We start from the raw sequence: 27,279 nt of genomic DNA on the forward strand, positions 1-27,279 counted from the left end.
GTGCTGGCTCCCTGGTGCTGTGCTGGCTGGGTCCCTCCTGCCAGTGCCTGGGCCTTGCTGTGCCATCACAGCGAGGGCAGCGTGGCTCTGGGCCGTGTAAATGGGTTATGCAAGGCTTTCACAGCCCCGGCCCTGCGCCGTCCTGGTGAAAAATCAATGCATGGTTTAATTTCCTTTATGAGGATTATGGGTCCTGTCTGACCCCACTCTGGGCTGCAGCACAAAGCACCACTTGTGCCTTTGGTTTGGCTGGGCAGGGACAGGGGGACAACAGCCCTGGGAGCTGGGCAGGGATGGAGCCAGCATCTTACTGCTCTGGGCTGTGCTGCAGTTGCCCCTGTGAGCTGTGGCACAGCCCTGCCATGGCCCAGGGGCTGCCACATCGAACCTTGGGCAGGGATGGCACAAACAGGCCCCTGGTGTGGAGCCCCATCATGTTCCAGAGAGAGAGAGAGACTGGATGCTCTGAGCTCCACGGGGACCCTGCTCAGCCCCTGTTTCCCGACGCCTCAGGTGAGCCCTGAGCTGCTGCTGCCTCCCTTCTTGGCTCCAGCATCTCCAGTCTCCCGTTCGGGTTAAGCTGGATCAGTGTCTCCATGGGCTGGGGGCAGCTGAGGGGCGGCAGTGCTCTGTCCCGGGAATGGCCTGGAGAATAGGATTGCTCTTGGAGGCGGCCGTGCCAAACCCGGGGCGTGAAGCTGCAGAACGAGGCCGCTGTGGCCCGCAGGGGGAATTTTGGGGTGTCCCCTGCCCTGGGGCTCAGTGCGGGGCTCGGGCTGTCGGTGCCCGGCCCGGCTGCGGTTCTGTCCTGGGCCACCAGGTGGCGCCACCGCCGCGCTCCCCGCGCCGCCCGTTCCCGACGGGGCTCGCCCGGGGCAGCTCCGGGCCCGTGTCCGCCTGCCCGGGGGGGCTCGGGGGGGCTCGGGGGGGCTCGGGGCGCACTCGGCTGCTCTCCCCGGCCATCCCCGGCAGCCCGCAGCCCGGGGAAGCCGCAGCCGTGCCCGTGTCAGAGGGCAGGAGGTGCCGGTCCTGATGCCCCGTCCTTCCAGAGCATCAGCCCCTTGGCGGGTGTCCGGTACCCAACCTCGGGTCCTGGCGCTGCCCTGGGGCGCCGGTCCGGGGTCTCCATCCCTGGGTACACCTCGGGGGATGGAGACCTCTTGACACCAGCTGTGTTCAGAGGGGGCTCAGCGCTGGAGCGATGGGTCCTTGGGCGGGGTGGGAGGGCAAAGCTCCCGCAGCTGGCGGAGCGATGGGGTCCATCCCCGGCCCGGGGGGAGGCAATGCTCTCCGCAGTGAGGCGGATGGGCTGTGGGCGGCGGAGCCCCGCGGGGAGAGCGGCTGGTCCCGGACCACCCCACGCCGGGGACTGCGCCGCCGGAGCCCGGGGCCGTCGGGGCGGGAGGCGGATGTCCCATCCCGGTGGCTGCTCCCGGTAGCCGCTTCCACCGGCGAGGGTTGTGCCGGCGGGGGGAGCTGCGGAGCCGCCCGGCCCCCGGCCCAGCCCCGCCGCCCGCCCCCGGCCCGCCCCGGCCCGCCCCCGCCGCGGCGGCGGGCGCCACTCGGCCGCCGGTGGCCTCGGCGGCGGCAGCGGCGGCAGGATGCGGGCGGGCCGGGGCGCGGCGGGCGGGGAGGCGGCGGCCGAGGAGGAGGCGGCCGATGGGGCCAAGCGCGGCGGGGCGGCGGCGGCGGGGCGGGCGCGGGGCCGCGGCGGGAAGGGCTCCCCGAACGGCGAGTGCCGCCGTGGGGAACCCCCGCGCAGCCCCGGCCCGGAGCCGCCCCGCGAGCCCAAGGTCTCCTTCTCCTGCGGCGGCGGCGGCGCGTCCCCCGGCGGGGCCAAGGCGGCCGAGGAGGGGGCGAGCGAGGATGCGGCCGAGGAGGTCCGCGGGAGCCAGGCCAGCTTCATGCAGCGGCAGTTCGGGGCGATGCTCCAGCCCGGCGTCAACAAGTTCTCGCTGCGGATGTTCGGCTCGCAGAAGGCGGTGGAGCGGGAGCAGGAGCGCGTCAAGTCGGCGGGGGCCTGGATCATCCATCCCTACAGCGACTTCAGGTGCGGGGGACCCGCGGGGCCGGGCCGCATCCCGCATCCCGCGGGGCCGGGCACCGGGCCGGGAGCGGGGCCGGGCCGAGGGCACCTTGAGCCGCCGCCGGGCGCGGGAGGGACGGGCCGGGCATCCCCCTCCCCAGCGCAGCCGCCGCTCCGGGGATGCCGGGAGCGCTCGCCGTGCCTGGGCAAGGGCATCCCCTCGTCCCCTTGTCCTTCCCGGGGCCTCGGCAGGTTCGGCCCGCCTTGGCCCTCCTGAGCCCCAGCGGGCCCTGGCGCTGTCCCCGGAGCTCCCCGGGGTTCAGGGTCCCCCTCCCTGGGCAGGGCAGGGCTGGGCAGGGGGACGTGCTTTGCCGCTGCCTGGCAGAGCCTTGTGAAGGCTCCCCCCTCCCCCAAGGAGGCCTGATTCTGTCCCCGGGGTTCAGCCGGTTTGGGGGGGGGATTCTTCTCTCTCCTGAGAGGACTCGAGTCCCCGAGACCCAGTCCGTGTGTCTGCCAGGCGGGGAATGCCAAACCCGGGAGAAAAAGGCTCTGCAGCTCCATCTCCTTCCCATCCCTGAGCCCTGGCGAGCTCCAGAGTGCCAAATGCTTCCCGAGTCGTGTGAAAGCCACCGGGAGGGATGGCTGCGCTGTCTGGGGTGGCAGCATGGCATCCTGCAGGGAAGGGGAAGCCGAGCCCCTGCTGGCACTGCTGGTGAGCCAGCACGGGGAGGACCCTGGTCCAGAGACCTCAGAGGGGCTGGAGGAGCCTTTCACCAGGGGCTGGGGTGATGGAGAGAGGTTTGAGGTGGCTCAGGGAGGGTTTGCTGGGTGCCTGAGTGGGGGATCCCCCTGAGACAGATCTCGGGTTCTGTTCACTGCTGACACTGATGGGTTCCCCTGGGCTGGGGGTCCCTGAGGCAGGTGGAGGTGGCCATGGGCTCAGGGCAGGGACCAGCACCTTCACCTCCTGCTTTCACCCTCGTGTGCTGCTCCTGGGCTGCTCTGGCATCTCCCAGAGGAGCAGTTGAAGGCCTTTGGCCTCCCCTCAGGGCCGACTTCCTGTAAAGGTTTTTCAGCCCTTCCACCCTGGGAACCTGCCATGGGAACCCAGTGGAGCCCCCTCCTCATCTCATTCCTTGGCACTGGGTTCTGCTGCAGATTTGGGGTGAGGAGTGGCCCCACTGCCTGGCCACTGCTGGTCCTGTGGTGGAGGGAGCTCCACTGTCCCTGCCGTGACCGAGCAGGGGCTGGTAGTGCCAGGTGGGTCCTGGGGGCTGCTGAGCAGGAGGACTCAGGCCCTCCTCTCCCTGTGTTCCTCCTCACCCTCAGCAGCTGTGGGATGTTGGGGGAGGCTGGGAGCGGGGTGACCCCCATGCCTGCACCAGGACAGAGCCTGCCCTGCTCCTCTGAGCTGGCAGAGCTGTGGTGCTGGTGGCAGAGCCCACAGTGCTGCCCAGAGCGGGGATCTCCCTCCTGTGAGCCTGCAGTGGGCTTGAGGCCTCAGAGGATTCCCCAGAGTGCAGCAGCATCACTCCCTGGACTGGTGCTTGCAGCGGGCAGGTGGGTGCTGGAGTGACCTTGGGGAGTCACCCTGGCTGTCCTGCCCTGCACGGGCTCCATCCTCCTGGAACCGCTAGCGAGACTTGAAACCCATTGGGGCAGAGTGGCTGCCTGTGTTTTGATGCTGGAAGTGGCGTAGGAGAGTTCCCTGCCCAGTGGGGAGGAGCTGCAGGCAGAGCCATGGCATCCTCCAGCTCCACAACTGTGCACAGGAACAGGATCGGCCCACGCTAGGCTGGGCTGAGGAACCGGCTCTGCCTGTGCTCACTGGGGATGTGAGTGCATCCCTCCCATGTTGTCCTGCCTTAAAACAATCAAAAAAAGCATTTATCCAGTAATGATAATGGAGCGTGACCTGGTCGTGTTTGCCCTGCAAAACCCATTTCCCATCTTAAGAGAAAATCATTACCCATCTGCATCTGTGACATCATTTCATAATCGGCATCGTTTAGCAATCCTGGCTCTTCACGGCCATGGGGCTGCCATCCTTCACACACAATTCAGGGCAGATTTGCTCCAGGAACCAAAGTTGCTATTTACATAAATATTGAATGACGAGGAAGCAATCAGGGCGGCTGGTGAGATCCTGAGCTGTGAATCTGATCAAAGAGACCTTGTAAGTGTGTGCTGGAGCAGGGCCACCTCCTTTTGGGTGCTGGGAAATGATTGTCACTGATTTTGCCACTTCTGGTCTCTGGAGGAACAGCCAAGCCAGTGCCAACTCCTTCATTGCTTCTTTTGGGGTTTCTGCACCAGCCCTGGGGCATCACTTTGGGAGCTGCAGGAGCTGCAGTTGGTGGTTTGGAGGTGGTGGCAGTGCCCATCACCCTGTGACCACCTAGGGGCTGCCCAAAGGTTCCTCCTGCCTTCCACAAGGCTGGGCTGGGACTGGGGCTGGAGCTGAGCAGGAGGTTCTCACTGATGATTTGCTGTTGCAGGAGTCATTCCTGCATGTGAATCAGGAGCAAAGATGCTTCCAGAGCACATGTGCCTGGTGTTGCTTGGCTGGAGCCTTCCTCACCCAGGTTTAAATGCTTTCAGGGGCTTTCCCTCTGCCTGGATGGTGTCACCATGGGGGCTCTTGAGCAGAGGGATGGGGCTGGCCAGGGCTGATGCTTCCAGTGTGTGTGACAGCTCTGCTGCTGGTCCCAGTGTTCCCATTCCCTGTGGTGAGGGTGTTGGGGAGCTGGGCCCCTCCCTCTGCAGCGTCAGTTGCTGAAAGCCAAGGCTCAAGGGGAGGACAGGCTGTGACCAGCTTGGGGGATGGTGAAGGTTTGGGTCCTTGAGCAGTTTGCAAAGCTTTTATCCCCCCCTTCCCCAGGGACCTCCGGGGTAAAAGGCTTTTCTGGGGAGAGGGCACCAGTCATTCATCACAACTGGCTGTACTGGGATCTGGGGCTGCAGACAGTGCCTTGGCCACCACCATTCATCAGCTGGGCAAACTCCTGCCATTGGCTCCACAACCCACTTCTCACAGCAATCTCATTTTTAGAATATGAGCATTTAGCGGGAGTTTGTAAAGTGCCAATCCTGCCCCAATCCTGTGCCAATCCCACACCGATCCTTCACTGATCCTGTGCTGCTCCTCCCCACCAGGCAGCCTGGTTTGCATCTGGGCCCCATCAGAGCCAAAAGGTTCAGACCTCAGGGGCAGAGGGGGGTCTAAAGGAGCTCTGTCCATCACTGTCCCATGGGATCAGCACAGACAGGAGTGATTGGATCATCCTTGTCAATCTCTGGAGCTCTGAGTGCTGCCAGTGGAGTTAAGCAGGGACCACCCTGTGGTCATACCATGGCCATACCCTCCTTTAGGGCTTGGACCCTACTCTTACCCTATACCAGGACCTCAGACCAGCAGCACAGTGCTGCTGGCGGGTGATGGAGCAGGAAGGTGGCAGCTGCCTCTTGCAGGGGCTTTGGGCATCTCCTGTCATCATCACTGTCATACAATTGGGTCAGAAGCGAGGGAGGGATGTCGAGGATCCTGATTAATTTGTTTTCAGATATTTTTAGTAGCCTGGATTGGATCTTCTTTTCTATGCACATGAACCTTCTGAGGAAGCAAGCACTGGCATGGCACTGGCTGGTCCCCGGGGCGATCGCACAGGGTCAGTTGTGTGCAGTGGGGGATCAGGAGCAGTTTATCTTTCTCCGCAGGCCGAATTCTGCCCTGGCTCAGCCAGATTGCAGAGGGATTGGAGCCAGAGGGGAGTTTTGCCCAGCTGGCGTGGTTATTTAATCTTTGTTCTTCGCAGCTTTGCATGGCTAATGCCCCTGTGGGACCCACGCAGCGCAGCAGGGTCAGTCTGAGCAGGAGCTGCCAGGGGGTTCAGGGACAGATCCAGCCCCACAGCAGCTCTGCTGATTTCAGCATCCCTGGGAGATCGTGCCCTGCGTGGGAGCCCAGGGGTCCAGCTGGGCCTGTTTGGTGCCAGCAGCTGGAGCTCGGTGTGAAGGTGCAGGGGGAGCACAGCTCCTCTGCCGAGGGTACCCTGGGGACCGCCCTGGTGTGAAGTCATCGTTTTGCAGCAGTGACATCACTCACGGTTGCCACGGCAATGTCTCACATGAGGAAGGTGTCATTGGAGAAAGGTCAGGAGCTGGGATGCTCAGCTCCTTCTGGTCCTGCGCTAGTCTGCGCAGTGGGGGCGGGGGACACCCGGCCCATCGCCCCTTGCCGTGTGCCTGGGGGTCTCCTCCTCGTCCCCCCGTCCCCCAGGGCACAGCGTGGCCACTGCACCCCCGCCCATCACCCTGCAGCTCCCAGGGTGGGCTGAGCGGGATGCGCGGGCGAGGGTCCTGCGTGTCTGTGCACCCAGATCTGAGGAGGATCCCCCACTCCTGCCCCCCGGCCGGGCGAGGCAGGGCCGAGGTGGCCCCCGCGTCATCCTGCCGTGACAGAGCCGCTGTGACCTTGCAGATGCTCAGAAAGGTCATCGTTGGCCCGCGAGAGGGGGACGAGGAGAAAGGGGAGAAGGATGGAGTGAGGCAGGAGGGGGTGGAGGAGCAGCTCAGCCCAGGCAGGGCCAGGGGCGCGGGCGGCCGCCCACCCCCCCCCCCCCGCCCGCGCGCGTCTGGCCGGGGCTGCGGGCGCTGCCGCCGCCAGCTGCAGCCGTACGTGCTCCGCTGCACCGGGGCCGCGGCGGCTCCTTCCACCGCGCCCGCGCTGCGGGGCCTCGGCCAGACCCCGCCCTGGCGCCCCCCAAACCGCCACCCAGCCTGGCACCGCGGTGAGGTGGCCCTGGCTGTCCCTGGGGATGTCCCCTGTCCTTGGGTCCCCACTCTGGGAGTGCAGAAAGAGGAGGGCTGACTCTACTGACTCCACCCGCGACCTTGAGCACTGCCGGTCGTTTGGGGGTCCCCAGCCCACGGGATGCCCCCGGGCAGCTCAGCTGGAGCGTGTCCCACACCGGTGCTTGGTGCCATCACTCTCCCTTCCCCAAGGACCTGCTGTCATGGGCCAAATCAGACCAGCAGAAGCCCTCAGCCCCATCCTCTGCCTCAGCCAGGGGCTCTGCTGGTGCAGGATCACCCTGGGGGCAGTTTGGAGAGCAGGATGTGGTCTCTGGGGAGACAAAGGGGTGTCTGTGGCTGAGGTGGCATTACAGTGACAGTAGCCCAGGGGCTCAGGTTCCCTAGGGCAGGGCATGGTGGCTGGGTCCCCTTGGCATGTGGGGGACTCTGGTGACATCCCCCAACATCTTCTTGCTCCTCAGATTTTACTGGGATTTCACGATGCTGCTCTTCATGGTCGGCAACCTGATCATCATTCCCGTGGGCATCACCTTCTTCAAGGAGGAGACCACGGCCCCTTGGATCGTGTTCAATGTGGTCTCTGACACCTTTTTCCTGATGGACCTGGTTCTGAACTTCCGGACAGGGATTGTCATTGAGGACAACACAGAGATCATCCTGGACCCCGAGAAGATCAAGAAGAAGTACCTCAAGACCTGGTTTGTGGTGGACTTTGTCTCCTCCATCCCTGTGGACTACGTTTTCCTCATTGTGGAGAAGGGCATAGACTCGGAGGTCTATAAGACAGCCCGCGCCCTCCGCATCGTCCGGTTCACCAAGATCCTCAGCCTCCTGCGGCTCCTCCGCCTCTCCCGCCTCATCCGCTACATCCACCAGTGGGAGGAGGTGAGGACCTGCTCCGGGACCCTCTGCCAGCAGCTGGATGGCTGGAGAGAGTGGGAGCAGGAGGGGCTGTGTGAGCGCAGTGGTTCCCTGGCAAACTGGCAGGGTGGAGAGGATCTGTGGGGTTGTTTGTGGGGCTGGTGGGTGGCTGTGACCCACCCTGGAGGGTTTGGGGCATCCCTGTGCTGTGATACAGCACCCACCATGGGTGCCAGCATGGCTGGCACATGCTGACACACCATCCTCAGCTCTGCCAGCAGTAGGACCCTGTCCCCCTGCTCAGTTCAGCACCTCCTGCCTCTCTGCCCTCTGGCTCCCTACTTACCCCACAAGGAGCCCAGGAAGCACTAGGGAGGACAGCAGGACCCCCAGCCCTTCAGGGTTTCCAGCTTTGAGGGTCCACCCTGTTTTGAGGGGACATACTCAGCTTTGCTGTGTGGCTCTGGCCTGTACCCTGCACTCAGTGCTCTGGAAGCTGCCCTGCTCCCTCCTCAGTGCCCAGAGTATTTGTGTCTCCTTGATCCTCAGCAAGGCTCACTGCCATTATCGCTTCCCGGGCAGCGCGGCGGCACCCACCAGCTATAAATAGGCAGGTGGAGCACAGCCACACTGAGGCAGGAGCCAGGCCAGCCACGGGAGCCTCTTCCAGCTAAGGCCATGCAGGTCGGTGCCCTGAGCAGGGCTGGGCAGTGAGGGACAGTCTCCACACTCACCTCCTGCCATCCCACCCACCCACAGATCTTCCACATGACCTACGACCTGGCCAGCGCAGTGATGAGGATCATCAACCTCATCGGGATGATGCTGCTGCTCTGCCACTGGGATGGCTGCCTCCAGTTCCTGGTGCCCATGCTGCAGGATTTCCCCCAGAACTGCTGGGTCTCCATCAATGGGATGGTGGTGAGCTCCATCTGCCCCACAGTCTGCTCCTGCCTGCTCCCCAGGGCTCCCACCCATCCCCACGTCATCCATCCTCCATCCCCCAGCCCCAGGAGATGTCATTCCCTGTGGGCCAGGGCTGTGGTGCCCCATGGAGCACCCGGCCCCAGATGCTGCCATCGCCCTGGTGAGGTCTCACAGGACCTGGAGCAGTGGATTGATGCGGGTGGGAGGAATATGCTGACATGGGGCTCTTGGCCCTTATCCCCTGCCGCCTTCTGCTCATTAGCCACAAAGCTGCTATTAATAAATAATGGCCCCTGTTTCTAATTGCTCCCTCTCAGCCCTGCAGCCTCCTGCAAATGGCCCTTTCCCCCTGTCTGTCTCATCCTGTTTCATCAAATTTCCATCTCCGCTCTGTTCCGCCTGGCTTCCTCCTTTTCCTCCCCTGTCTGTCTCACCCTTCTCCTTCCCTGCCTACTTCATCGGGGGAGTCTGGAAAGTTTGAGAAGTTTGCTTTTCAACAAATTCCTCTTGCTGGGAGAGAACTGGGACTGTGGCCAGGTGTGAGCCAGAGCACTGGGCGATGCTCACACACACACGTGCATGGCTGAGCTGTTGTCCCTGTCACTGCAGAACGACTCCTGGAGTGAGCTGTACTCCTTCGCCCTCTTCAAGTCCATGAGCCACATGCTCTGCATCGGCTACGGGAAGCAGGCGCCCGAGAGCATGACAGACATCTGGCTGACCATGCTGAGCATGATCGTGGGGGCCACCTGCTACGCCATGTTCATCGGCCATGCCACCGCCCTCATCCAGTCGCTGGACTCCTCCCGGCGCCAGTACCAGGAGAAGGTAGGGGGGATGGATGGGGCCCACAGCTTTGTCCCCTCCTGGAGCCACAGCCACGTGGGGTGAGGGTACCCAGTCAGGAGCAGGAGTGGGACCAGCCCCATGGAGTGGGGATGTGTGTGGAATGGGGATGTGTCCTGACTGACACCATCTCTCCCCACAGTACAAGCAAGTGGAGCAGTACATGTCCTTCCACAAGCTGCCCGCTGACTTCCGCCAGAAGATCCATGACTACTACGAGCATCGCTACCAGGGCAAGATGTTTGATGAGGACAGCATCCTGGGGGAGCTCAACGAGCCCCTGCGTGAGGTGAGGCCTGGACAGCTGGGAGGAGGATGCTGCTGTGAGGATGGGGATTGCCCCACCTTGCCCAGGGAAGGGATTCCCTTCTCCTTGCTGTGGGTCCCACCAACTTCTGCCATGCACATGCTTGGGGTCAAACACCTCTTGCTGCAGCTTTGCAGCTCCACGTGGGAGTGTGTCCATGCACAATCTGCATGCCAGGGTGTCCATCAGACTGTCTGGGGTGGGGAACATGTCCCTGGAGATGCATGTCCTAACTTCCTGGGCTCACCCACAGGAAATTGTGAACTTCAACTGCCGCAAGCTGGTGGCCTCGATGCCGCTGTTTGCCAACGCTGACCCCAACTTCGTCACGGCCATGCTCACCAAGCTGAAGTTTGAGGTGTTCCAGCCTGGTGACTACATCATCCGAGAGGGCACCATTGGCAAGAAGATGTACTTCATCCAGCACGGGGTGGTCAGCATCCTCACCAAGGGCAACAAGGAGATGAAACTCTCCGACGGTTCCTACTTTGGGGGTGAGCATTGGCAGGACTGAGCCTGGGTTCCCTCTCGGGGTCTGTGAGAGGCACTGGGACACCTGTGCTGTCCCAGGGCACCCACTGCATGGTGGTTCTCACACCCTGCTCCTGGCCTCCCCTGGTTTGTCCTTGATAGTGGTGTTCTGATCTCGGTCCTGGTGTTTTTCCCCCAGAGATCTGCTTGCTGACCCGTGGCCGGCGCACGGCCAGTGTCCGTGCAGACACCTACTGCCGCCTCTACTCGCTCTCAGTGGACAACTTCAATGAGGTGCTGGAGGAGTACCCCATGATGAGAAGGGCCTTTGAGACTGTGGCCATCGACCGTCTCGACCGCATCGGTAGGACACAGAGGGGAGCCTGGAGGGGGACAGGGGGTGTCTTGGCAGAGGAGGCAGCTGTGGTTCCCATGGGAGCTCAGCATAGCCCCAGTACAGAGTCTCACTGTGGTTCCTCTCCCGGCCTTCTCCCTGTAGGGAAGAAGAACTCGATCCTGCTCCACAAAGTGCAGCACGACCTCAACTCAGGTGTCTTCAACAACCAGGAGAACGAGATCATCCAGGAGATCGTCAAGTACGACCGGGAGATGGTGCAGCAGGCGGAGCTGCAGCAGCACACGGCCATGTACAGCCCCGTCCAGCCCCAGGTCACCTCTGCCATCGCCACCCTCCAGCAAGCCGTGGCCATGAGCTTCTGCCCGCAGATGGCCAGCCCGCTGGTGGGCTCCATGGCGCTGGGCTCGCCCCGCATGATGCGCCGCTTGCAGTACGCCCAGGCCGTGCCCAGCCCCTTCGCCGTGTCCCCCGTCCTGCTGCAGCAGAGCCCCCCGCCGCAGCCGCAGCCCCCCGTGCCCCACGCCAACCCCTCGCCCTCGCAGGACCCGGCGCAGCCCACGGCCCTGCCCGCCTCCACCAGCGCCTTCGCCGCGGCCGCGGCCAGCCCGCCCTCCCAAAGCCCGCTGGCCAGCCGGACGTTCGCCTACGGAGGCGCCCCCGGGCCGCTGGGCTCCCAGCTGTCCCTCAGCCAGCAGCCAGCGCCCAGCTCGCCCCAGCGCCTGGCCGCCCACAAGAGCACACAGGCGCTGCACACCAGCAGCCTCAGCCAGGATTCGCGGCCCCTCTCGGCCTCGCAGCCCTCGCTGCCCCACGGGCTGGCGGCCGGCAGCACCCAGAGCCCCCCGGCCTCCGCCCGCGAGTCCAGCACCTCCATCGGCGGGGCTCCGGCCGCCGCCTCGCCGGGCCCCGGCCCTCCTGCCGGGCTGCGGGGCCAGGCACCCTCGCGGGGGACCCCGGCCCACCCGGCGCCCGCGGGCTCGGGGCTGACACCGCCGCCCGCCCTGCCGCAGGACTCGGCGGCGGCCCGCAAGGATTCGGCGTCCAGCACGCCCGACACGGACCCGGCCAAGTCCAGGCTGTCTTCCAACTTGTGACCTCCGCGCCAGGCACGGGGACACGCGCGCCGGGGGGCGGCGGCGGGGAGTCCCATCGCACCCCCCCGTGTCCGCCCCGCGCCGCCGGGTCAGGGCCGCACCACCGGCTGCTGCCCCCCGGCACAGTGCCGGCCCCGCTCCCCGGCCCCTCCTGCAGAGCGGGGCAGCTGCCGAGGGTGGGCCCGGGGCTGCCGCGCCCTCCCCCCACCGCGGGGTCACCGGGCTGGGCCCCCGGGTGTGTCGTCTCCGACCAAAGTCTGACCCTGTCGCCCGCTCCCCGCGGCGAAGCCCCGCTGCCCCCTGGCCTCCCCGGCTGCCCATAGAAGCCACAGCTGCATTCTCGCCATGACCAACTCAGTGTATGATATCTCTGACCTGAACACATCCCTGTGTGTGACCCGCAGGACTGTCGGCGCAGCCCCGGCGCCGCGCGTGTCCCTGCGCCCCTCTCACAGACCCAAGGCGAGGGGGTGATGGTCCAGGACTGGAGGTAAGTTGGGAAGGGTCTGAGGGATGGTCGCCCTGAGGCTTGTAAGCACCCACAAACACACTGTCCCCCACTCCGGGGCTGGGGGTGAGCACGGCCCCGCGTCCCCATAGGCAGCGCTAGGACGGAGGCAGGCGCTGGAGCCCGAGCCCTGGGGCTGGGGCAGGCACCTACCGAGTGTACCAGGTGCCTGTGCGTGTGTTGTGTGTGCGCGTGTGTGGGTGCGTGCAGGTGTGTGTGTGTGTGTGTGCGCCTCGCTGCCTCGCACTCTGGAGCCTTCCACATTGAATGTACCAGCCCCGGCACCCTGCGGCCGAGCAGCCGGAGGGACAGGGCCCCACTCCAAGCGTCCACCTTCCCATCCAGCCCATCCTGTGCAATAAACGTCAGCAGCTGACAGAGCTACGCACGACTCCTGCTCTGCTTCTTTGCCACCGTCCCCCTCCCTGCCGCGCCTCCCGCTCCTCGTGCCCGGCCCCGGGAGCCGGAACACCGGGCACAGCCCCAGCTCAGGCTGCGGGACACAGCTTTGTCCTTTGAAGAGCTGCTTCCCTTGCCAGGAAAGCCACAAGGTGAAAAGCCTCTGCCAGCAGCTTTCCCCTCGCTCCAGCAGCAGCCAGGAAGAAGCTGGGTGCAGGCTGAATGTGAGCCTGTGGTTATAGGGCACAGCTGAGAGCTGGGCCAAACACAGCTCCAGTTGTGAGGTGCCAACCATCTCCAGCACCAGCCCAGTGGAGAAGTCTGGGAAGCCACAGTCCAGTGAGAATAGGAGGCTCCTGGCTGGTAAAAGCTGCAGATGGCCCCTGTGAGAGTCCAGGTCCCACTGTAGCTGCACTTGGCACAATTCCATGTTTCTGCTACAAAAGCATTTTCAGAATGTGACACCCCTGTGAGCAGCCAAAGCCCAACCAGTCAGCAGAAGAGGCTGGGAGCAGCAATCCCACCTCCCTGTGCTCCTGGCAAGGTGAGGCAAGAGCCCAGGCAGCTCACAGGCTTCAGGCAAAGATTTTGAGGAGAACACAGGTCCCATCTTGTATTTCAAAAAACATTTTATTTACAATATTATACATGCTGACCCCCAAGTTAGTGGTTTTCCCTGCCTGAGCCCCAGTGAGCAGCAGCAAAACCCATCCCTGGAAATGAGAGTCAAGAGTTGTAGAGGCTGGGCTGTGGAGAGTGAGGACAGTGCCCAGAGCTGGAGCAGAGCACAGAGCAGCACCTGCCCTGTGCCCAAGAGCAGGGCTGGGGCTCCTGCTGTGGCCAGGTCAGTTGCCTGCCCCTCCAAGTCTGAGAGGGAAGGAGAGATACAGCACCCCAGGACAGGCAACAGCCAGGCAAAGGACAGTGCTCACAGCACTGGGGTGAGGGCTGAGGGGAGCCACCCTTGCTTCCTGCCACCCCTTTCTCCCCAGCCCAGAGCTGCAACCCTCTGCAGGGCTTGGTGCCCTTTCCCTGTGCTGGGACAGGCAGTGACAGCAAATAGTGCAGAGCCCCTGTCCCCCACCAGCAGCTTCCAGCAGGGTCTCAGTTTGCCCCAGCACCTCAGAATGAGGCAGGACTCTCACTGGGCTGGAAGCTGCAACTCCTTCTCCATGAGATGTGGGACAGAAGAGCATTGCAGACCAGTGCCCACCATGGCTGGAGGTGCAGAGGTATCTCAGGGCCCCGTGGGCTGCTGGGGCTCAGCTGAAGAAATATGTGGAATCCATCACTTGATTCAGGTTGAATTCACCTGAGGAGAGCAAAGGAGAGGTCAGAGGAGAGCAAGGTGGGGATGGACACGGGGAGAGAAGTGGCTTCAGTGTATGAAGGATTTGTCCCTGGTCTGTGCTGCCCATGGAGTGCTGGGGCACTCCACACAGAGGTCAGGCAGAGCCAGATGGCCTGGCAGACACAGGGCTGAGGGATTAGAAGGAGTTAAACTAATTGCCTTAATCCCATTGCATGTATATCATCTAGATCCTGGCAATTACCATGCTGAGTCCCTCACTCCCATCTCTGAGCAAATGCTCATGGTTGGAAACAGATGGGAGCAGAACAAGAGCAGGATGGGAAGAGCTGGGTCAGCCTGGGGGAAATCCCAGGGACTCAGCGAGGATGGCAGGGACCACTCACAAGAATGCTACAGGGGAATGTGGACGTGCTGGAGTGCTCTGGCCCATGGCTGTGCAGGCCAGCATAGGAGGGGAAACCTGATCCTAGGAGACAGCTCCAGTTTTTTGTCTTTTGGTGGTTTTGAGGACCATTCCATCTCATTCCCCTTGTCTCCCAAACACTCCTGTGCTCTGCATGCTCCTGTCCCATCTCCTACCTGTCCTGGGGACATTCGACAGCTGCTCCATCAGTCTCTTCTGCCAATGAGCTATGGGCTCTGTGCTGGAACTGGACGAACTAAAAGGAAGCAAATAAAACATGGGTTGTCTGGAACCAGGCACACCCTCCTCTGCTCCCTAGTGCAGCCCCTGACAATGGAATTCAGCTCTTCCAAAACAGATCACGCAGCCTAGGGTGAAAGCAGGAACCCAGGGCAGGCCATAAGGCTGCCAAACCCTCCCCAGGTTCTGCAGCAAGAGGGTGCAGAGCCTTTGGTTTTTACACAGCTACTGACGGTGATCTGGGTGTCAGGCAAGAAGGAAGGACAGCTTCCCTCCAGAGCAACCCCCAAACAGGTGACACAACCTGTGAGCATCTGGACATGACCTCCAGGAGGTGGGGGGGGGGGGAAATCAACAGGTCAGGAATACCTGCAATACTTCTCCAGCATGAACTCAGACAGATCCTGCAGAATCTTCTCGCTGTGCAGAGCCACGAACTGCTGCCGACAGACCTGACCCAGGGAGACAACAGTGAGGGGCAGCTTAGCAGGTGTTTTCCCTCCTTCCCCCAGTGACAGCTCAGAGGTGAGGGGCAGGGGAAGCAGCAGGAGTGGAAAGAGGGGGCTGCCAGACAAGGGTGAAGGGAATCAGCCTGGGGATGTGTGAAGCAGAGGTTGACCCTCATAAACACAATAGCCCTTGGGAAGGACCCAGGGCAGGGCAGTGGCACCAGCTCTGCCAGGGCTGTGTTTAGTGCCTGTTTCCATAGATTCTCCCCCACAGGCTCCCTGCAGAGTGGGAGGAGATGGGGCACCAGGAAACCAGCTGTGACCGCCAGCAAACATCCCAGGTTCACCTCACCCGGGTGAATCAATCAGCCTATGGAGCAAAGCCTAGGGGAGGCGAGGCCTGGCATGGGCCCAGAGCACAGATCAGCAAGATCCTGCTCTCAAGGGAACCAGGAGGACACTTTTACCTGGTTCATTACATCCACGGTGAGCGCGTGAGTCCAGTAGCAATCGTGGACCGAGACGAAGGTCAGGCCCTTCCTGGGAGGAGGCAAAGGTGCCATGAAGCAGCGCTGAGACCCCTCTGTGTGTTGGACCTACTCCATGTGGAACCTCTGGCTGGGACAGGAGCAGGGACCACACAAGAGGGGAAGTCCCTGCACAGCAGCTCTTCTGAGGGAGGTGGCCAATCCCAGGATCTTCCTGTTCCTGCCCTGCTGCGTCCTTTCCTTCTCTGCCAGGAACCCCAAATACCCTCCCACCAGGGACTCCTCAGTCCCATGTGGTGCCTTGCCCCATCAGTGTTCTCCCAGGAGAGTCCTGAGCCAGGGCATAGCCAGTTGAGAGCCCAGCTGGCCACTCCTACCTGAGGCAGTGCAGTGCTGTGAGCATCATGTGTGTGGAGTCCAGAGAGTGGATGAAGTTGGGGGGAAAGGCATTCTTCTGCTTCACAGTGTCAGGTTTCCTGCAGGACAAAGCAGAGCACAGAGGAGCTGGGGCATCTCTGGGCCAAAGATGACAGACAGCACTGGCACAGAGGCAGTGCCACCCCAGCCTGGGGGTGAGGGGGCTGCCCTGAAGGGCCCCAAGGCACTGCTGCTCTGTTCAGCTTTCTGCAGTTCAGCAGCAATAACAGGAGCTTTGGCACTTCTTGACAGCTTCCCTGATAGGAAGGCCTTGTTCCCAGAGCACAGGCTGGGGTCAGCAAGGGTACAGTACAGGCCGTGGTTTTGTACTTACTGGCTGTTGTTGGCATTTTTCACACTCAAGCGCTGCATGCCACAATCCAGCTGTGGGGAGAGAGAGGACCAGCTGTCACTCTGCACTCCCTGGCAGCACAGGGGGCTGGGCACTGCCCCACTCTTCTGGAGAGGGGACTGTGCCTTCCAGGCTGTCCTAGCCCCACAGCAGCTGCCACTGCCCAGTGACACCTTGCCCAGCTCCCCTCCTGAGGGTGCTGGCAGACATTTGAACCCCTTCACCCTCGCAGGGTGAATTGGGTGAGAAGGGCTGCTGGAGCCGGGCTGGGGGGCTGTGAGTCAGCACAGCAGCACGTGGGAGGTGACAGCAGTGAGACTGAGTCACACGAGCCCTGAGGAGGCTCTCGGAGCGGGGAACGGCCCGTGCCCCAGCTGCCTGAGTGGGATGGAGCTGCAGAGCTTCCTCACCAGCCCACCCACACACTCCAGGCTCTGCAGGGAGCCATGAGGCTGGAGGATGTGCCTGTACACAGGGATCCTACCTGCTCTGCAGGCTCACCCAGCAGTGATGCCAACCGGCCAGGCCCTAGCCCGGCTGTGTTTTCCCTGCTCCCACCATGGCACAGGGAGGGTGAGCCATGAGATCTCACACTGGACACTCACCACAGTGACCCTGGAGCGATAGTAGGGCTGAATGATGGGGAGCCCCAGTGGTGTGACCCACTCCACCGTCCGGCCCGACTGGGCGATGAGCTTGGCGCTCTCTGTCAGCCAGTTCTTCAGAAGAGGGGAGGAAGCAGATGGAGTCAGTGTGGAGCTGGGAGATGCCATCCCCTCCCAGTAAAAGCCACCCTCTCTCCTGCCACAGACTGTGACAGTCCAGCGTTTACTGGGGAGTTTGGCACAAACCCACACCTCTGCCCTGGGGCAGTTGCATCCTCTCTGGGCCAGGAGCCAGGAGAGCCATCTCTCCCCACTGAGCATCCCCTTGTCTGTGTATGAATGGACTAGGGAAGAAGTAAAAGTGGAGATAAGGGGCAACAGGCTCCTTACCTGGATATCTCGAGTTGCTGAGAACATCTCCTTGATGCCATTGAACACCTGCTTCACCAGATAATGAGATGCTTCCCACAAGTACTCCTGGCACAGACCAGAGGCAGAGCCATGAGTCATGCAAAGGGACAGCCAAAGACATAGAGGAAAGTGACAGGATCCAGGGAGGGGGGGACACACAGGAATGCTACCTCAGGGAACTCGTCGATCTCCTTGAGGCGTTTCTCAATCTGCAGGCGGCCGCCGTAGCGGGTGACCCCGTACACCACCGTCATCACCGTCTGCTTCACCACCTTGCGGCTGATGAAGCCCTGCAGCACCTGGGCAATCTTCACCCCCCGCTCAGCGTCCTTCTTCCGGAACTCCTCCACCTGAGGGCAGTGCCTCCGAGTCAGTGCTGGCATGACCAATGCTGCCTTGAGCCCCCTGCATTGCTTGTGGCCTGTGGGACCCTCCCAGCTGTGCACTGCCTGGCTCAGGCTCCCATCAGAATCCCTGCAGCCCATTCTCACCACCCTGGATTACAGAAGGCACCTGCTGAAGGGATCCAGCACGGATAACTGTGCCTGCAGAGCCTTCCCTGCTGCCTCAGCACTGTCCCTTATCCCAAGTGGTGCCAGCTGGGACAAGGACACAGCTTGACTGTGTCTCAGAACTTGGGTTCTCCAGCCCCACGCTGATAACTGAGCACCCCCATGAACTCTTCCTGCCCTCTGGTGTGGTGCTGCCTGGAGAAAACCTGCTGAGACCCAGAGGGGGGATGCAGGGTCCAATGCCAGCTGAGTAAGCCTCTCAGCGCTCTCCCAGTGGCAAATTTCACATCATGTCTTGCCAAAGAAACCAAAGACTTTGTAGCAGAACCAAGGCTGAATTTCTCTCTGCTCCCTCCAACACAGCTCAAGGAAAAAAATCTCATAACCCATAGGCCAGCCAGCTGTGACCAAGAGATGAAGAACACACTCTGCTCTCTTCCACCTCTCCAGCCCAGTTCTCCCAGGCTTCATTCAGGACAAGGGAGGACAGCAGAAATCCCAGGGGATTTCTCACAGCCACCTCTGTGAGGACAGATCTCCAGCCAGATCCACTCTGGGACAGAGTATCCTTGTCTCTGCCAAGCTTATGCCCCCCCAACACCCTGCACATTCATCCCCACCATTCTCCTTGGGAGCTGGAGTCACCCTGTGCACACCAAGAGGAGGCGGCAGGTCCAGAAGGACCCCATGTGTCCCCACTGTGCCTCACCTGCTGGGCCACTGCACTGTAGACATCCTGGGGGAGCCCAGAGGGCACCAGGTTGACGGAGGCAGCGCCACTGAGATCCCGGCCAAGAGCTGCATAGTGCTGCAGCCCATTGCAGGAGCCATCCTGCAGGAAGAGCATGAGGGAAACAAGGAGTTATGGTTTGGACAGAGCCCTGCTCATCCATCCCCTCCCCATGCACAGGTACCCTGGGCTCACATGGTCATTATTTCCACCCCCCACCCTTCAGAGCAGTGATCATCTCCCAGCAGTGACCATTGGCCTTCTGGCCAGATTTCCTGCCTGGGTCCATCCCTAACTACTGTGATCTGTGAAGTTTAAAAACAGAAACCTCACCATCACCACCTCTGCAGGTTTCCAAAGACATCAGAAACTCTGATGGCAACACTGAAAACCAGAAAATTGTGAAAACACCGAATACATCTGGGATGCTAAAAGCAGCCCCAAGAGGCAGCAGTCAAAACAACCTCAGCAGTGGGATCAGAGGCAGGAAAAGGCAGGCCAAGCCAAAGATCCCTCAGGAAGCCCCAGCTGGCTCTGCAGCTCCAGCCAGCTGCACTGCCAACGGATGAAAACATCCCACTGACAGAAACCAGGTCCCACTCAGATTTCCCAAAGCTGCATCAGAGGCAACGGTGAGTGTCTGCCACAGCAGCTGCCTTTGCAGCCCTCCTGGAACCAAGAGCAGCTTGGGTGAGACAGACAGGACCTGAATGATGGTGCATGAAGATCTTGGTTCTCCTCCCCAGACAGCACTGGCAGCAGTGTTTCTCACAGATGTGCTGCTGTTCCTGGACCCCTGTGCTCAGGCTCTCCCTGTTCCAGGGAGCCACAGATACCCCAGGGCTGTCAGGTTCCTCAAGCAGGACCTCCTTTCTCCTGCACCCTCTCCCCACTCCCTGCAGTGTGGAAAGGCAGTGCCAGGACCTGACGGCTCCAGTAATTGAGCACTGATGACTCAGGCTGAACAAAACTCTGGTACCCTCCAGAAGAAGTCCTTGCTGATTTTTCATTAGCTGCACCTTCCATACACCCCCAGCTGCTCTCTTGATCTTTTGTTGTCATCAAAATATCAGTCCTGACTGTCTCATGCATATTCCAGACCATCACGACTGGCAGAACAACTGCTGCCCTCCCCACTCAGTCATGGCCACTTAGTCTCCTCAAAAGAGAAAGGAGCAGCCACCTCTCACCCATGGCCATTATCAACCCTGTCCCTGTGCAGCCAGGGAGGACAGGTGCCTTCAGGGAGCTGAGCAGCACCTGAGCAGGGACAGGGCACACAGTGACAGGCCACTGAAGGTGGGGGACAACCACCTCTGTCCCTGTGCCCTTCCTCAGAGTTCCAGACCTCCCATATTGGCTCCAGCCTTGGAGCAAAGGAGTGGAGCAAAGGCCCCCAAAACACAGCTCCAAGTACTCCAGACAGCCAGGTGTTGTCCTGCTGGGCTGACTTCCAGTCCTGATCCTGTGGCTGCAGAAGGTGAGACTGGCCTGGCTCTCACCCTGTGGCAGCTGCCAGCGATCTCCCAGCTGGGCTCTGCTTGAGCCAAGGGAAGTGAGGCAGCCCTCAGCTGTACTGGCTCATGGATGGCTGCAGGCAGCAGCAAATCACCACAGTTCTACTGCCAAGATGCCCAACATTGTGCTCCCATTCCTAAGAAAACCCAGCCACGTGGAGCAGGGATTGCAGCCCTGGAGACCTGGATGCTCCTTTCCTGCCCCACTGGGCCTCACACGGGCCATGAGGATCTGCTGGGCTCCTACCTGGTGAACCGGGAAGTGAGAGATGTAGGCTGCTGGATCTGGGGACCTCGAGGCTTTGGCGATTTCCATACAGCATGCCAAGGCTTGCCAGGGCTCATCGGTGTTCATCCACCACTTCCTGCCCTGGGAATGAGAAAGCACAGGTTGGTGGGAGCAGGCAGTGCTCCTGTGCCCCTCAAATCACAGCCAGGAGCCTCTGAGCATCTGGGATATGCTGGGCACAGCACCTCCTCCCACACCTCCACTTCCCTAGTTTTTTCATCGTGTTTTCAGACAGGAACAGATATTTAAGAATTTCTGCATTGCTTTTTCCCTTTTTACCTCTCAAAAGTGTATCTTTCAAAATGTTTTTGTTTCAAAATCAATTCTGATTTCCATTTCATTTCACTTCCCAGAAGCTCCCACGTACCGTGAGCGGGTGGTCAGCCGAGTCCAGGATGTCCTCCATGATTTCATTGGCATACTCCAGCCGCTCCTGCAAGGCGTTCTTCTTCTTCAGCCCTGTCAGGTTGATGAGGTGGATCTTCAGCCAGTCCAGCCCCTTTGGTCCCAGTGGCCTCCCCTCTGCAAACAGCAGGATGGCCCGGGTGACATCGTTCCCCAGGTGGTTGAAATAAGGTGGGCATGGATAAGTCCTGCCACGGAAGTCCATGTTGTGAGGGAACCAGAACACCTTGTCCCTGACGTAGTTGGCGATGGAGAGCTTGTAGAGCGCGTCCATGCGCAGGCTGTGCATCTCTGCAGTCTTCTTCTTGCACAGGAACAGCTCGTGCTTGAGGGACTTGCTCCAGGTGGAAGAATGCCCAGGAGCAGTGGGAGGCTTGGGAGCCTCAGAGAGGGGCGGTGGGATGTCCAGCTTCTCGTCCCCTTTGTTATTGAAGATAGAGATGATAATATCCAGCACTGGCTGGTTGATCTTCCAAGCGCAGTTGCCCAGCTGGTTCAGGGCATCCAGCACGGGGTGGAGGTTCACGAGGGGACACTGCTCCAGGAGCAGCTGGTGGTAGCTGGTGTCATCCATGAAGCGCATCAGCTTGGTGTTGTTGAGGACAAAGGCACCGAAGCTGGGGGAGGTCCAGGGCACCGGGGGGCACAGCATGGGCATGGCAGAGGAGCTGAAGGTCAGCGTGGCCTCTGCAGCGTTTGACACAAGCTGGGAGAAGATGGGATGGGGCTTTATCAGCCCAACCTGGAGAGGAGGATCAGCAGCAGAGGATTAGGGCTGGTGGAGTGTGGAAGAGCCTGTGGTCAGTCAGGCATTCCATAAGGATCATGCCAAGTAAGGAGAGCACCCACACAGAATCAAGGGCTCCTCAAAGCATCCCTGAGCAGGAATGGCAGCAAGGGCAGAAAAGGGCCTTGCAAGGGTCTGATTTTGAGGAAGGGGTACCCTGCACAGCCCCAGAGCTCCCAGGATGAGGCTCACCTGCCAGTTACTGTAGAAGGAGTAGACATGGTAGAGGACAGGGATAGGCTTGGATGACAGGCGACGATTGAGGATGTTCCTGGGCACCTTGACAGACTTCACCAGGAGCTCCAGCATGTGCATGCCCAGGCGCAGGAGGTGCGCACAGGGCCAGCTGCAGTTCCTCAAGTTCAGGGAAGGCCCAAAGCCTGCTTCTGCCACCATCTTGTCCCAGTACTCCCGTGGCAAGTACTGTTCAGGCTGAGAGGTAGAAAGAGAAAATGGAGTCAGCTGGAGGGGCTTTGCTGTACGGGATCTATCTACCTGGGATGTGGCTCTGAGAAGGACTCTCTTATCTTTGTGTCCTGATGAGGTCCTCCTTCATAACGGTGTTTGGGAAAAGAGGGCTGAGGAGGCTGGGGTGAGTCCAACAGTGGGAACAGCAACAGTGGCATTACAAAGTCCTTCCTTTTGCCACATCCCTATGTTGGCACCCTGTTCCCACAATATCCTGTCCCTCCTGCCCAGATGGCAGACCTACCTGCCCCTATGAGCACTCAGCTCTGAGAACAACCTGATCCTTGTGGTGCCCAGGGCAGTGGCTTTGACCCCTTTCTCCCCTCTTGTCCTTTCCTGCCCTGCAAAGCCCAGAGCTTTCCTGCATGGGACACCTGGCTCCAAGGGCTCCTACCTGGCTGTCCTTTGCCAGCAGCTGGATGTAGTTCTCATAGACCTTCTGCACCTTCTCCAGCTGGCCACTGTGCAGCTTCCTCTGGATGATGTACCTGTCATAGACTTTGGAGCCCAACTCCCTGGCCAAGACTGCCAGGGATTCACCTTGTGGAGACAGATCATTGAGGATCTGGGAAAGGGGAAGGCAAAAAGGGTCTTAGGAAGGAGGAACGGAGAGACACGGCAGAGAGACAGAGCAGGGGTTAAAGCTGCTGTGCAGGGAGCACAAGAAGATGCTGATTTCCATGGCACTGAGCAGATGGTGAGGAAGGAAAAACAACCAGGACAGAGCATGGATTTCTCTGGCTGCTCTGCAGAGGGAGCAGTCAGCCTGAACTTAATAACCTGGTAAAACTCTCAGGAAATTCCAATTCTGCTGGCTCAAGTGGGATATTAGTACCTTATGACAGCCCCATGGCTGATAGTCCAGCCCCACTGCTGTGAGGGCAGGGCAGGCTCCTACCTGCATCATGATGTCCACATACTCCTCATCTGGCAGCAGACACAGGTAGGGGTAGAGGACGCTGTACTTGGACATCCTCTTGAGCCTGGCCATGCTGCGCTTGGAATTCTGCAGGGACTGGAGGATGGCGTCGTGCCACTGGGAGCGGAGGGTGCCCAGCAGCTCACGCTGCATGGAAAAGGAAGGAAGGGAGCTGCTCAGCACGAGCTGCCCCCTCTTTAGCTCATGGACCCACAGGTCCTGAGGGCTGCCCCCAGAGCCCTGAGTTTACCGCTTTGACAGCCTGTGGGGTCAGGGGCTTGGCTGCCTCCACTGACTCAATGGTTATGGTGGTCTTCAGCTCCATCTCCAGCTGCTGCTGGAAGCGCTCCTGCAGCTCCTTCGTGGAGAAATCCAGCTTGGGGTATGACACCATTGTCTCCTGCAATGGGAGAGAGGCAGTTAGTGCCAAAAGTGGCAGGAAGAGAAGCTGTGCTCATTGTCCCAGCTTTCCTGCAAGAGGCTTATGGTACAATTCTGAGCTGAAAGCATCTTGCTGGGACCTCTGGGTCCAGATATCTCTGGCAGACAAACCCCAGAGGCTGCTCTTCTCCTGTGTTACAGCCAAGCACATCCCCAAGCACTCCCTCCTGTGTATGGAAGCCATCTCCAGCCCCCTGCAAGCTCTCTGCTTTGCTGTTCCCCTGTAAGGCTGTTGGCAATGTCATTCATTTGACGATTTGTGTGGGCTATTCAGCAAAGATCAGGTTAAAAAGTTCTTCCTTTTTAGCCCTCCCCTGGGCTGTATCTAAGAACACCTGTGAACACCACCTGGCCAGCTTCAACACCTCCCTGAGCGCTGTGGCTTACTCTGGAATAGAAGTCCTGGAGCAGAGAAGACTTGCAGATCTCGGGGCTGGGTGGAGGAGGCAGCCGGTAGTTGGGCTGGACAGTCCTGATGGCCCACAGCACCATCTCCTTCCCATCTTCCTCAAACAGGCACTTTTGGAAGAGCTCATCCACATGGAAGCCATTGCTGTTCAGCTGCTGCAGGTATCTGAGGAGGGGCAGACAGGACAGGCTCAATCTTCCCCAAGGGCCTGAGCATGTTGTACAGAAGCTGCCAGGGCAGGAGCTGCCTCAGCACAGCCTGTCCCACAAGGTCACCCGCCTCAGCTTACAGGGATCAGGTGTCCATCCCTCAGCCTGCACCACTGCAGAGCTTCCTGGGCAGGGAGGCCGAGCTCCGGCCACTGCGGGACCGAGCTGCCCACAGGCAGCCCCACAGCCTGTGCTGCACTGCCACAGCTCCCACACCGTCCAGCACAGTCACTGCCAGCCCCCTCAGTCAGCTGACTGAAGACATTCCCTTGAAGGCATCTAGAACTTGTCAGCAGCCAAAGGACAGAGAGGCCAGTGATCCATCCCTGAGGTTCAGCACTAGCACATCAGAAGCTTTCTCCATCCTCTGGAGAGGAGCTGGCTGTGCCTCCAGTCCCAGGCACTGCCCCTAGGCCCAGCTCGTGGGATCTTCCAGGGCCCTTTCAGCTGCTCACTTTAGCACTGACACTTTCCTGTCCATTATGCTCCATGAAATCTACCTGAATCTCCTGACCAAGCTCTTCTGGAGAGCCCTGCAGGAACTAGCTGTGTGATTGAACCTGCCAAAAAGGACAAACTCCACAGAAGTGCCATAAAAACAGCCAAGCCATTTCACCAGGCAGCCATGGAGGGGCCAGAAAGAGCGAAATGCCCGGGATGGTTGTGAAAGTAAGGAGTCCTTGACTGGGACCTCCCCCAGCCCAGCTCTGGGGGGAACAGTGCCTGTTCCCTCCACATCTCCTTCTCTGTGCACAACCTCCCAGCAGCAGCTGGGGGTGGCAGGAAGGGTGCTCTGCTCATCCCAAAATCTGGCCACAAGAAGTGTGTCAGAGCATCCAGGTGGGCACGCAGAAGGGGCAGCCCTTCCTGACCCCAACCCACTGCATCTCCCAGTTCTCCAAGCACGGGATGTGGAAAACTGCTGCCCCCGAGGCTCAGCAGCACCTGAGGCAGGTGTTACCTCAAGATGGCTTTGGGAGACGACTGGTTCCTGCCCATACACTCCAGGGCCACTGCAAAGGACTCCAAGTTGGGCTTGAGGCCGTAGGACTCCAGAATGGAAAACAATCGGTCGATGCGATTCAAGCAGCCCTGCAGGTGAGAAGGGAAGGAGCTGTAGACACTGAGAAGGGAAGGAGGCTGTGGACACTGAGAAGGGAAGGAGACTGTGGACACTGACACCAGCAGCCCCAAAGTCACATGCTCCTCTGCTCTTGTTCAGATTTGTCATGTCTACCCCACCCCTTCCCCTCTCCCTTCTTCCTCTCAAAGCCACCTCACACAGATCTGTGGCCTCATGCCAGCCCAGTCCCCCTTGCCAGAAGCACTGCTTGAGCACTTGCTGAAGTGACAGCCACAGGTAAAACCAGCTGGAGGCTCTTCCTCATGAGCCAGCCCCTCTCCCACCCGGAGCCCCCACAGTTCCGTACCTTCCTGGCCCAGCTGCGCATCACAATGTTGTAGGCACCAACATCTATCACCTTCTTCCTCACCGGAGAGCTGTGGCACAGCAGGAGGTACCTCTCGGCCTCCTCCGACTGCTGCAGGTACACAAAGCACTCCAGGTTGGACTGAACGGTCTGCTGCAAGACCTGTTGGTTATTCCTGTCCCTTGCCATGCTCTGAGGCCTCTTGAGCTCCACAGCTTCCTTCATTCCCACTACCGTGGGCTTGATGTGGGGGCTGCCAGAGCTCTGGTTCCAAGCAGTGGCTGCTTTCTTCTCTGGGATTTTTGGGCTCTTCATGCTTTTTGCTTTGGGTTTGGCTTTGGTCTCTGTGCTGACCTCTAGCTTGGCCTGGCTCTCCAGAGCCAGCTGGGAGGCAGCACTGGGCAATTCCTGCTTCATCTTCAGCTGCTCCACGTACATCTCCTTCTGCAACTTTTTGGCCCAACTGCTGGACTGGGTCAGGCCATCACCCTGTGCCCTGGGAATGGGCTGCTTCTCCCTGGGGCCAGGGGCCACAGCCTCCTGGTACTTGTCATTGTCCAGTGCAGTCAGTTCCACTTTGTTGACAGTCACCTCTGGGACATTACTGCCTTGGAGCTGCTTTGCTCGAGCTTTGAGCACTAGTGGGAAACAGAGAGAGGTGATGGGAGACAAGGCACAGCAGAAGGCTCTGTCCTGCCCTCACTCTGGAAGTACCAGGATCATACTCAGAAAAAACAGTTCATGCAAGAACTTCCTCCCTCCTTGGCCAGTCCCACTCCCAGACAGAGATACCAACCACAGTTTCTCTGAGATCTACCTGCAAGCTGAGGCCCACTCCAGCATCCCATGAACTCAGCAGTGTCACTGCCAGGGAAAAAGCCACAGCTCAGGCTGGTCTGACTGCTGTCTGCTCACTGCAGCTCTCCCAGCACTCACCTTCCAGCAGCTCTGTCCTCTCACAGGTGCCATTTCTGTTTGCCTTCTCCTTGGTGCTGGCAGACGAATAACTCCTGAAGATTCTCCACGGAATCCCTGCCACGCAGGCAGAACGCAAAGATGTGGGGGTCAGAGGAAGCTTCACTCCCTCAAGCACTCCCTGTTCCCCACTCTGCCCCACGGCCCCAGCTGGACACTGAGCCAGGGACGTTTCTCAGCTCTGCTGCTTCAGCAGCAGCAGCATAGGGGGGCAGAAGGGACAGGGACACCCCTCACCCCCTGGAACCACAGGCTCAGAAGGAACATGACCCCAGGGACAACACAAACCCCAGCGTTGTGAACGGGGTGGCAGCACCCCAAGACCCCCAGGGCAGGCGGGCACGATCCCACAGCTGCGACAGGACCCAGAGCCCCCGTATCAGTCCTTTGGACAGTAACAAAACCTCAGCACTTCCACAGCCCCGACTCTACCCCCGGGGCGCTCACGAAGCAAAAAGACCCTTCCATCTTCCAGGTGTATCCCACAGAACGCACAGATTATGGGACGTCCTGGCCCTGCTCCGTCTGCACACTCGGGCCGTGTCCCGGTCTCCTCCTGTCCCCGCCAGTCCCTCCATGCTCCCCTGGTGCCTCTGTGCCCCGCCGGTCCCTCCGCGCCCGCCCCCGGCCCCCGTTCCCGCTCACCGGGCCCCCTCAGCCCGCCCGGGCCCCTCAGCACCGCCCGCAGCCTCAGCAGCGACATCCCCGGGCCACGCGCGCCGCGCGCCACCGCGCGTGCGCCACCCCACCGCCCCGGAGCACGGCATGCCGGGAGTGCGAGTCCCGCCGCGCCGGACTACAGCTCCCACAGTGCAGCGCGGCCGCGCCCCGCGCCCCCTGGCGGCCGTGGCGGCCCCGACGGGGTGGGTCGGGACGAGCGCGGATCCCGGGACACGGCG

At 60.7% G+C, this 27,279-nt stretch overlaps 2 protein-coding genes across 2 annotated transcripts; one reads left to right on the top strand and one right to left on the bottom strand.

The window, feature by feature from the left end:
* Positions 1–1,586: 1,586 nt before the first annotated feature.
* On the top strand, positions 1,587–11,705 carry HCN2 (hyperpolarization activated cyclic nucleotide gated potassium and sodium channel 2; the record flags this gene model as incomplete). The annotated part of the gene is made up of 8 exons (XM_083880251.1): positions 1,587–2,050; positions 7,303–7,726; positions 8,462–8,623; positions 9,239–9,457; positions 9,618–9,764; positions 10,036–10,276; positions 10,453–10,617; positions 10,753–11,705. Exons 1-8 carry the CDS (start codon positions 1,602–1,604, stop codon positions 11,703–11,705), a joined length of 2,760 nt encoding a protein of 919 aa, XP_083736377.1. The 5' UTR covers positions 1,587–1,601.
* Positions 11,706–13,253: 1,548 nt separating this feature from the next.
* On the bottom strand, positions 13,254–27,084 carry POLRMT (RNA polymerase mitochondrial). Its single transcript, XM_083879825.1, has 21 exons — positions 27,026–27,084; positions 26,342–26,437; positions 25,406–26,043; positions 24,937–25,067; positions 23,745–23,931; positions 23,167–23,316; positions 22,896–23,063; positions 22,392–22,562; positions 21,722–21,961; positions 20,705–21,484; positions 20,296–20,418; positions 18,511–18,633; positions 17,460–17,639; positions 17,269–17,355; positions 16,879–16,992; positions 16,256–16,305; positions 15,882–15,980; positions 15,484–15,556; positions 14,937–15,019; positions 14,504–14,583; positions 13,254–13,924 (listed from the first exon to the last, which is right to left on the bottom strand). The coding sequence occupies exons 1-21, from the start codon at positions 27,081–27,083 to the stop codon at positions 13,875–13,877; spliced, it is 3,681 nt and encodes a 1,226-aa protein (XP_083735951.1). The 5' UTR covers position 27,084; the 3' UTR covers positions 13,254–13,874.
* Positions 27,085–27,279: the final 195 nt, after the last annotated feature.

This window comes from Zosterops lateralis, assembly GCF_965231275.1.
Source record: "Zosterops lateralis genome assembly, chromosome: 29".
Lineage (NCBI taxonomy): Eukaryota > Metazoa > Chordata > Aves > Passeriformes > Zosteropidae > Zosterops > Zosterops lateralis.

Coding starts and splice junctions, on each gene's coding strand:
- POLRMT (XM_083879825.1), bottom strand. CDS start 27,083: ATGTCGCTGCTGAGGCTGCGGGCGGTGCTGAGGGGCCCGGGCGGGCTG. Junction 21,962..22,391: donor TGCTGGCAAAGGACAGCCAG/GTAGGAGCCCTT, acceptor TCTACCTCTCAG/CCTGAACAGTACTTGCCACG. Junction 13,925..14,503: donor GTCGAATGTCCCCAGGACAG/GTAGGAGATGGG, acceptor TGCTCTCCTCAG/GTGAATTCAACCTGAATCAA.